The sequence below is a fragment of the Triticum urartu genome, chromosome 3, assembly GCF_003073215.2.
Source record: "Triticum urartu cultivar G1812 chromosome 3, Tu2.1, whole genome shotgun sequence".
Classification (NCBI taxonomy): domain Eukaryota; kingdom Viridiplantae; phylum Streptophyta; class Magnoliopsida; order Poales; family Poaceae; genus Triticum; species Triticum urartu.
Window position 1 is genome coordinate 19,779,556 of NC_053024.1, and position 11,149 is coordinate 19,790,704.

At 43.4% G+C, this 11,149-nt stretch overlaps 1 protein-coding gene across 1 annotated transcript; it reads right to left on the minus strand.

Moving 5' to 3' along the window:
- Positions 1-3,390: 3,390 nt before the first annotated feature.
- LOC125546521 lies at positions 3,391-9,305 on the minus strand. Its single transcript, XM_048710753.1, has 5 exons — positions 9,118-9,305; positions 8,544-9,021; positions 4,451-4,504; positions 4,068-4,261; positions 3,391-3,977 (listed from the first exon to the last, which is right to left on the minus strand). Exons 1-5 carry the CDS (start codon positions 9,242-9,244, stop codon positions 3,556-3,558), a joined length of 1,275 nt encoding a protein of 424 aa, XP_048566710.1. The 5' UTR covers positions 9,245-9,305; the 3' UTR covers positions 3,391-3,555.
- Between the last annotated feature and the right edge of the window lie 1,844 nt (positions 9,306-11,149).

The following is an 11,149-nucleotide window of genomic DNA, read 5'->3' on the forward strand; positions in this document are numbered from 1 at the left end:
TCACTATATATTTCTTTGGATTTCGACATAGTGTTAATCTGGTTGCTGACCCCTTTACTAAGCCTATTAGTTATGAGGTATTTGGTAAGCATGTAAAGGCTATGGGTTTACGAATATCTGAATGATTGTTTTGGACAAGTGGGAGATGTTGGAATTATGTGTCCTGCCACTATATTCAAATTACTAGGAATTACCAATATTCAAAATACCTCATTATGGAATTTATATACATGTACTTATGCATGGAATTACTTTACATGATTATCATGGAATTATTACTTGTTGGAAGTACTTAAGTTTTACATGCTTAAGTGAGCTGGTCGATTATCAATGGAATACAATATACTATTTATATTAAAAAGACTACCCGGGTACACTGATGATTGGAAGAAGCTAGATCGTATAGTTAGATTACAACCCTAGTGTTGATCTATGTAATTAGAAGAATTTACACTATATTATGGTGCGTTGCTCACAAGCGTGTGCTCCTGAGACATAACGGGTAGAATCCGTTAACAGACAAATATGATCGCGGTTGGCAATTTGATCTAGACTCTATCTCGGAAAACTAGTTGAGAAGACTAGGAATATTATCTGTATAAGATGTGGACTCTTTGGAAAGACAATACAAGAAGGTCCCTATCCCCTAGCCTTAGATATGCGAATTGTGAGCGCCACCACGGATAAGCACAGAGGAATAGGAGTAGACCACAAACCCTAAATTTCTGACAATCACTGCAAAATTAAATACATAAAGTTCATACATAGTTCTCATAAACAACACGCAACTATGTAAAACATTTAAATGCAACAACAAATGTGATCAGAATCGCAACTAAGGTAACAATTGATCCAACATCATAATGATACCAAGCCTCTTTATCAATGGCACATTTTCTAATCTTTCTAATCTTGAAGCGCATTGCATCCATCTGAATTGTGTAGATCGACGACATCGGCAACATGCAACTTCAATTTTATCTTCTCTTCTTCAACTCTTTTCAATTTTTATTTCAAACAATTGTTTTATTTTTCAACTAAATTTAACCTCTCAACCAGAGGGTCGGTTGGAATTTCCAGTTCACATACCTCTTAGATAAAATCATCTATGTCAAGTTGATCGGCATAATTGTCATAAACACTAAATGAAAAAAAAACAGTTATAAATGATAATATACCACATCCGAATCATAGACCGGACGAGAGCCGATGGGGGCGGATATCAAAACTATGGCACTACATAATAACAAACAATAATATAAGTAAGAAAATTATACAACTAGATATCTAAATCATACAAGTAAAAATTTTTTTAAAAAAAAAGATAAAAACAAGAGGCTCACCACGGTGGTGCCGGCGACGGGATCAGCGCAGGCGATCGACGGCGGTGAGGACGGGGACGGGGACGGGCTTGGAGGAAGAACAAAGGAGAAAGCTTAAGTGTAGCTCGGACACCTCATATCATGTTTGTTTTGTGTGAACTCAAGTGACATCATGCTCACAGGCATTTCATCGAACACCTCATGTGCATAGGAAGGGAGAGCAAAGTAGCACACACCTCCTACCTTCTATGAGCCAGAAACAGAGGAGGGGGCGGGTAGGGGCGAGGATATGTGGGGTAACTACCACCGGGTGGTAGGATGGATTTTCCCTATATATATATATGCATTTGTTAATCCCGGTTGGTGTCAAGAACCGGGACTGAAGACAGCTCTTTAGTCCCGGTTGGAGACACCAACCGGGACTAAAGGTCCCAGTCGAACCGGGACTGATGCCTGCCGAGCTCGACCGGCGTCTTAGCCACTCGAACTGGGACTGATACTCACATGAGTCCCGGTTCGTAACACGACCAGGACTATTGCTCCCATCCGGCTAGAACTAAAGTCCTATTTTCTACTAGTGCCCCTTCGTTCCGGTCACACAACTGAAGTCCTCACTGTGCCAACCTCACCCACCCCCTGCCCCACCATGGATGGCTGACGCGCGAGTTCAGCTAGAGACCACCATGTAGCATTTCCGCCAAAAGTACGTGCTGGATGAGCACTTCCGTTTTGTCAACTAGGACTGGGAAGAGCATTTTTTCATTCACGCACTTGACGAGTCCCTGGTCGGGCCACCAGGGATAGTCCCGGAGTCCCCATCAAAGCTTCACAAGGAGGGGGCAGCCAGCCTTTCGTGTGTGATGGTAATAGGGTTAGGAATACATTTAAAGTTTGTCTCCGTTCGGAACCGACGTGGAAATGGTGTCATCATCAATGTTAAATAAGCACTTACTCTTCACCCTCATCTTAGTGATGCCTCTTTGCATTGTCGGGAGGCGTGTGAAAAATGGTGTGTTCACAGATCAAATTCTTTGAGTCTTGTATTTCCTTTTCTAAGTTTTTCTTGGCCATGTTGTCTTGCGGAGTGGATAAAGTGGTTAGCCAGTGTCAACCCCGTCAGGGAGCCTGAGAGACTCTTCCTGACCAAACCAGGCTCCTCCGGACATGCTCTTGGATGCTACTCTCCGAGACGGTGATTTGACGAAGATCGCGGTCGCAGGCCACTTCTGGTTTACATTAACAACTTATCAACCACTGCTACTATGAGGTCCTAATTTTTATTTTACAAAAAACTCCTAATTCTAAACAAGTTTGCTCCGCTAAAATGGTGGCCAAGAGACGCCAACGAATTTTGTTCACGGCAGGCTGCCGATGGTTGTAAGAGGAAGAAGTCTTCGGCGCAAATATTTTTCATGTATTTTTAAATTTCTATTGGTGTGTTCAAAATTTTTGTGACACTTAAAATATGTTCACGTAGCCTTTTAGGGCATCTCCAACGCCGACCCGCAAAAACTGATGTTCGGACACAGATACGGGAGCCAGCCATCCAACCATAGCCATAAACGTCAGTCTATTAAATTTAATTCATCAAAAAAAGTACTAAGCTAAATAGTCTTCCATCAAACATGTCATGATTCCTAAAAAACACCTAGCTTTTTATTTGGCGGAAGGCAAACCATGTTTCCGGCCAAACATCTAAACATCAATGATTTAATCACTCTGTTTGGTGTGCCTTCCGCCAAATATACTTGAAACATCCATGATATAATATGTGCCTTCCGCCGATAGTTTATTAATGACTATTTTGTGTGCTTCCGCCAAATATCAAGCCAGCCAGCCACACCTTCCTTCATGTTTGTGTTGGATTTGTTATATGGATGTCCGGACTCCCGCAAACCTTTTCTACATTTGTCTCGGATTTGCCGAAATAATACGTCCGAATTGCTTGACGGATCGATACAAGACAGCGTTGAATGACAAACAATATCCGAATAGCACAGTTCGAAAACATGTGCGGGTTTAAGGGTCCGTCTTGAAGATGCCTTAGGAAAAAGAGATCCTGTAAAACTGAAGAAAACTACACCGTTCATTTAAAATTAGACATTGCCATGTTGTCTTATTCATAGTATAATGTGTCCACCACACATATAGACTACTAGCAGTAGCCGGCCATCCATTTTTATTTTATTCTTACACAACACTCGACGAAGTTGATCGCGTGATCAATGGCGTGCTAGTTACCACCGGCGGCAACAGCCTCTGACGGCGTGCACGCAGGAGGGAAGGCTCCAAAGTAGCTGTCGATGCAGACGCGGCGGGAAGGGTGCGACCTGGCCGGCAGGCAGGTCTTGCAGGTCGGAGCACACTCGTCGACCTCGTCCCCGCAGCGGCACGTCGGCGGGTTGGACTTGGTGCAGGTAGGCGAGTCGCAGCACTCCCACGGCCTGCAGATGGGCCCGGGGAGGCCGACGTACTGGTCTTGGCAGACGAGGCGGGACGGGTCGGCCATGGACGGCCCGCAGGACTTGCAGGTGGAGGGGCACTCGAAAACCTGGTCCATGCAGCGGCAGATCGGCGGTTCGGAGCGGGTGCACACCGCCTGGTCGCAGCACTTCCACGGCCTCTTCTTGGCCGCCATGGCTGCTTCGTCTGCAACTGCAAGCCCTCAGTTAATCAGTTTCTGATCTTCATGGACGCATGAAAGAAGCCAGGAACCGGAGAAGAAAGGAGTTGACGCACGCGCACCTTGGCCTTGGCTCGGCAGGAGAATGTCGCCCACGTCGCCGGCGACGAGCAGGGCTGCCTGCAGTGCAAGCATCAGCAGGATGCTAGGAACGATGCATCGCTTCATCCCCATAGCGTGTGTAGTGAGCTTGCTTGTGCGTGTGAAGCTGGCTATGGCAGCCAGGCGTATATGTAGCCTCGTGACACCGATGGATCACCTAACGCGTGGACATCGCTGCCTGCGAGCAGATAAGGACACGTGCACATATGTATGGATGTGAATGATAAAAAAAAAAATAAAACCAACTCAAGGGCTAACCCTCATTGTTTTTTCTTTATAGGAGAAACTCCGTAAGCACCGCGCGCCCATTCCGGGACTCAAACTCGGATGGGCTGGCAGCAACCTCAGCTGCCCAGCCAACGGGTCGACGCCCCGTCCTCGTGGATGTGGATGATGACTAGACAGATCACAGACAGCCGTACATCAGTACATGCAGTCACGTGAACCACGTTCTCCCTTCCCTTGATTGCAGCATGGGTACGTACCCTGATAATGAATGAATTGCAGGTGACAACGAAATCGACTGGATCCAATGCACTAACTTTTGGGCCCACACCGGACCTCACTTGTGGGCTGGCTAATCGATCGTTCGAAGGGCCGGCCTTTCTCGATGGAGGGTCAAGCTGGGTAAAATAAACGGTGCCACGCAGACCAATTTACTGCAGGGGCTGAACCACAAAAAAGATGTAGTACAGTACGCGGGAAAACACCAAATAGAGCCTGGGTTTCTTGAAGCACATCTTTCCTAGGACTGATTTTGTTTATGATTTAGTTAAGCATTTTTTTGCTTAACCTGATTTGAACCATTTCTGTTTTACTAGTTTAGTTTGTAATGGTTGCATCCTATTGAAATAATGATTTGCAAACTTGATATTTGTGATATGTGAAATTGGTGAAACAATTGAAATATAACTTTTGACAAGTGAAATAGTTGAAATAATTGCATATTATCGAAATATCTGTGCGGAACTGTTTGGCTCAATATTTGAAACTCCTTTTTTTTCAATGTATGAAACTGGTTATTTCAATGTTTGAAACTATGTTCTCCAATATCTGAAATCACAAATTTTCAAATTAAATAGTTTATCAAAGTAGTCATCAAAAAAATATTTTTAAATAGTCAGAAAATAATAATTGTGAATTTTGAACATATTGAAATTGTTTTTAAAACCAATTTACATGATTTTAATATTTGAATCGAAAGTTTGCCTTTCTTTGGAAACACCAAGAAAAACTTATTTATCTATTATTCGTACACGGAAATGAGAAGATACATAATACTCTAATTGGAGAGAGAGAGAGAGAGAGAGAGAGGGCGGTGGGACGGAGACATAAAAGAGCTGTTGTAGGGATAGATGTTTTTTCTTTTGACAGGTCTGTAGGGATAAGATGTTTTTTTTTTCTTGACGGATCTGTAGGGATAAGATGTTTTATTTTAGGGGTTGTAGGGATAAGATGTGATGGACCAGCTAAGGACAAGACAGGGTCGGCCTGTTAGATTGAAATACCAACGTGAGGTAAACATGGGAAAGCCCCGTCTCATAATGTAAAACGTTTTTTTGACACTAACTAGTGTAGTATCAAAAAACGTCTTATCTTATAGGGCGCATGGAGTACATGCTATGGTATGCCAGGACCATTTCGTGCCCGATGCAAGACATAACTCAGTCCCTAGTCTCGAGGTAGTGGGCCTGCCCAGTACTGTAGTTCCTCTGGCTCAATTATTTTTCTTTTTCTTCTTGGTATTTTTGGTTATCGGTTTTTTGCGTTTCTCGGTTTCTTCCCTGGTTTTCTTTGGTTTTTTTGTTTCTTCACTGATTTTTTTATTTTCCTTCCTATTTTTCAACACATGTCTAGTTTTTTGAATACACATTATTTTAGTATACATGTGGAACCTATTTTTGACAAATGTTGAACATTTGTCAAATATACGATATGTTTTCAAATACATGTTTTCAACATTTTTTCAAGTATATGTAAAAGATTTTCCAGATAAATGTTGACATTTTGTTGTGCGACGAAACATTTTTTAGAACCAGTCAAACTTTTATCTTTATGATGTATATATGTTTTTTAATTTTTATGAACTTTCTTTGAAACATATTATAATTTTTCATAAAATATTGATGTGGATTGGAGGGCGGTGGTGAGGATTTCTATGCGTGGGCTTTTGATGCTTCGGGCAACTACACTGTTAAGACAGCATATCGCACTCTCGTGACTCAGAAAGAGCATCTTGCTCTAGAGGAAGGGTCGGTTACCGGTACTTCAGGGAATAATCAACAGATGTGGAAGGCTCTTTGGAAGCTCAACGTGGTGCCAAAGGTACGGGTGTTCTGGTGGCGAGTTCTACGAGGAATTTTTCCTGATGAACACACTCTCAATCTGAGGCACATTGCACAAATAAATAGATGCAACATTTGTTTAGCTATGGAGGAAGATCTACAACATGCATTAATGCTATGCTCTCATGCCAAACGTTTCTGGGCGGTAGCCCGTGCTTGGTTAGATATTCGGCTGCCCAGGTTACATCCTAGCTCGTGGGCAAGGGACATTCTATGTCACCCAATGGTAGATGATAAGGACCGGCCAAAAATCATTACCATTATGTGGTCTATATGGCATTCACGGAACAGAATTAAGCATGATCAGGAGGGTCTTGATCCTATGATTTCCTTGCGATCCATCAAGGAGTCACTAGCTCTGTTGGAATTGCCACGTAGTGCAGTAAAAATTCTACCAGGTTATGGTTGGAAGCCACCGGACTCGGGCATTGTCAAGATTACAACAGAAGGGGCTATCAACTTTGAAGATATTGTAGCGGTGCGGGTGGCATCACTCGATCCACTTCTGCATACCTGGGAGCATGGTGTAAGCCGCACCTGGGGATCTCGGATCCACTAATCGCGGAGGCATTGGCAATGCTTGAGGGGGCTTGTTTCGCAAGCCTGCGAGGACTCACACATGTGATCATGGAGCTGGACTGCCAGGAGTTGGTGCAACTCTGGAATACTCGCCACAATTCTCGTTCAATTGTGACTCCAATCTTACTTGAAATTGGAGAGCTAGTTAGCAATTTCTCTTTATTTAATGTACTTCATATAAATCGTTCGGCTAATGTTCCGGCTCATCTCTGTGCTAAACATACTTGCACATTGAATGTGACCGAATGCTGGCTCGATGTGATACCTAGCTTCCTAGTGACCAGCTTGATGGCTGATTGTCCTAGGTCTGCTGTGATTTAATAAAGCTCTCTTGATTGCCGCAAAAAACAAGGAGACTAAGAGAAGCTGAAGGGAGAAAGTGATATAGCTTTCAGCCAAGGGCCCACAGCCCTCGACAGGCTTTCCAATAGAGCGAACGAAGTCGACAAAAAAAAATATGAAAAACCGTCCAGTTGATTCCTGCCCATGGCCGCCAAGCCACACAAATTTTGAAAAAGAAATCAACAGCCATGGATTTGACTGGCATTAATTAAAAATCAGGTGCTCGATCATTAGCAAAAGCCTAACGAAAATGAAGGTGGGGGTGTGATCCTGATAAAAAAAGAAAATAAATTTGCCGCTTGATTTAGAGATAACATAGTTATTCTTGGTATTTATTTTAGAAACTAGCAAAATGCCCTTGCGTTGCAACGGATGCAAGATAGGATAATGAATTTTCACATACTCTAGAGAAAATCACCCTATTTTTGGTATATATATCACTAAAAGTATGTTAGGTTTTGCCCAAAATTTATTTCTCATATATGTTTGGATGAGATGGGGAGGAACGGAGATTTCTAAAGAGACTAAGGGGTTCTTTGCAAATATAGATCAAAATGGCAGGCAGGGGAGTAGCCAGGCCCGAGGTAACTAGGGCCATGCATGCGGCGTGGCTATCCACCCATTCATTGACTGTAGCAACTTCTAGTAATAAGGACACTGTAGCTAGTGTAACTTAGGCTGTTGGCCCGGGGCGTCGGCCAACGATGGTTACGCCACTGGTGACATGGGTCATTTTGCAAAAATATGATAGCTTGCCTCGCATGTGTTAGATGTAGACAGGATGATTAGAAATGACGGATGGCAGACACACAATCCTTACGAAGTGGGTCTTTTATAGGAGTAGAGATATATATTTTCCCTGAGAGTTTTAGCGAGACCATGTGAGATCAAACGATCACACTATTCACCAGGTGGGACATGTGGTAAGCAACTTCAACTTGTCGGGAAGAAAACCACACCATTCATAATTGAAATATTTCAACATGCAGACGCTCGACTCGTCATTATTCATGCATGCATGCTTGTCTGATCACCATTCAGGCAAGCAGTAGCGGTAGCAGGCCAGCCAGCCGGCCATCCATTTTTTATTTTATTTTATTGTAATTTGTAACACATTGCATGCACGGGAAATTCAAGTGCACTCTTGATGGCGTTGATCAACGCAGGTGCTAGTTATTACCGCCGGCGTGGGCGGCCTCGGTGCACTTGCGACCTGGGAAGCCGTTGTACCAGTCGTTGCAGACGTGGCGGAACGGGTTCAAGATGGACACCCCGCAGCTCTTGCAGGTTGCAGCGCACTGCTCGACCTCGTCCACGCAGCGGCACATCGGCGGGTATGACCTGGTGCACAGAGCCATGTCACAGCACTCCCACGGCTTCTCCTCCTCTGCCGCCGCCGCTACGAGGGCGTCGTCGTTGTTGTCGCCGGCGACGGTGTTGTAGGTGCACTTGGGCCCGGGGTCGCCGTAGTACCGGTCTCCGCAGACGCGGCGGAATGGGTTTGAGACGGACGGCACGCAGGCCATGCAGGTGGAGGCGCACTCGTCGACCTCGTCCAGACAGATGCAGATTGGCGGCAAGGACCTGGTGCATATGGTGTTGTCGCAGCAATCCCATGGCCTGGAAGCCGCCGCCGTTCCCACTTGCCCTGCAAGCCCTCAACGAGCTGACGGCTGTGAGCATGTGATGATGAGGTTCTATAAGGACTAGAGAAAAGAGTTCACGCACGCATGCATCGCCGTACCTTTGCCTTCGGTCGGCATGAGAATGGTGCCCACGTCGTTGGAGACGGCAACAGCGGAGGGGCGGCCGGCGACGAGGACGGCGGCCTCAAGTGCGAGCATCAGCAGGATGCATCTCTTCATCTTCATGGTTGCAGATTAGTCAGCTTTGCTTCTTCGGCCGCCTTTACCAAGTCTTGCTGTGAGTTTGAAGCTGGCTAGCAGCCCGCCCGTATATATAGCCGTGTGAGTGTGACACCGATCGATCACCCAACGCATGGCCCGTCACCATTAATTGCTAGCCAATCAGAAGATTAGGACACGTCCGCGTGGCAGATCTCCACCATGGTAGGTAGATCGACATAATGTCCAGTAAGGCCATGCAGGCACGAGAAGCACGCTCTCTATGGTTCTTCTGTTTCAATTTTTTTAGAAACACTTATAGTTTTATTCTTACTCATCACTATTACAGGTACACTGCTTTGGATACAAGATCCAAACAAAAATACAAAGTAACTCCTATGACTAAGAATTAAAATGCAATCTCTTGGAAACACCTTCTTCGTGATATCAATCTATACTAGAAGAAATACTCCCAAATCTTCTTCTTTTTTGTCGGTAAAGAGTCTTCTATAGACTCGGTCAAACATAAAATTTATTGACTTGGAACAAACCCAGAACTTCAACTATCCTTGAACGATGTAGTATCTACTATGAGCACGATATATGGATCAAAATATATAAAGAGATGTACTAGTAAATCATAAAAAACAATCTGACTATCAATTAGGTGAACTAATTAACACAACAGGTAGATCTTTGTAACTCGGTCAAATATGTGCATGACTATATTTGTCAATGGATCTCAGTGCAATGATAAATCTAGCATATGTCGTGCCATACTCCCGATCCGGCTTTTGCTGCATAGCAATCAATCTACTTTCTGTCACCACTCTACCCCAGCCAACATTCTCCTTTCGGTCCTTCTCTCTATCCGCCTTAGACATTGTGGATTACTACACGTCTCGCTTGCCTATTTCGGCGCATCGTGCGATTCTACGGCCCTTCCCGTTACCATGCATCATACTCTCCTCGCTACCTTGATACCATTGGTTTCTTCACAGTAGCCGAGATTCGCCGTCATCACCAGCAACCAACATTTACATGGGCTCTGGAATATGAGTCAATTCATTGTCGCTGGTATTATGTTTGTATTTTTTTTGTTGATTGTTGTACTCCCGTAGGCGGCTTGATTTGTATTGGTGTAGTTGTTTACTATTATGTTGTAAAAATGTGGATGCTAATTTATATTGTTGAAGTTAACGACGTTGCAACATGTTCTTTTACGTTCATTTGTTTCGTTTTTATTGCTTACTATACATGAATATGGCATGTGTATTTGCCATTCTTGTTGCATAAAGGAATAAGGCCGGAAACACGCTTTGTTCGCATTGCCACAATCATAGCATGTAATCTTTCCTTGTAAGTGTAGACATTGACAACGATTTAATTTGTGGAACAACTGGATTGTAGTTCATTGACTCGAAGCAAAAGGGAATAATAATACCAGAAAATAAATTAAGATGGGTGTAACAGGAATTTAATAGCCCGCAAAGAAAAAACATACCATGCTTTCGAATGAAATCATAAACCATAGCCAGCTTAATGGATTTTTTTAGGACTGTAAAAACAATGTGAAATATTTAAGTATGGTGTAAAAGTGAAATTCACTTTAGTGACATATGCATCTATGATCGATATATCGAACTTCATGGTCAAAGCATTATCTAGACTTCTAAATACAGTTGTATGTACCTCCTAAATGTTTTGAAATTGTATTCACGTCCTAGAATCTATATTTCTTGTGACCATAAAATTGGATTCGTTTGCTATATATATACTACTCTCTCCATCTCAAAATAATGGTCTCAACTTTAGTATAACTTTGTACTAAAGTTAATACAAAGTTTAGACACTTATTTTTGAGACGGAGGGAGTATATTATATCTCAGGTCTAAAAAATCATGTCGTCAAGATATGTAATAGATATTAGTA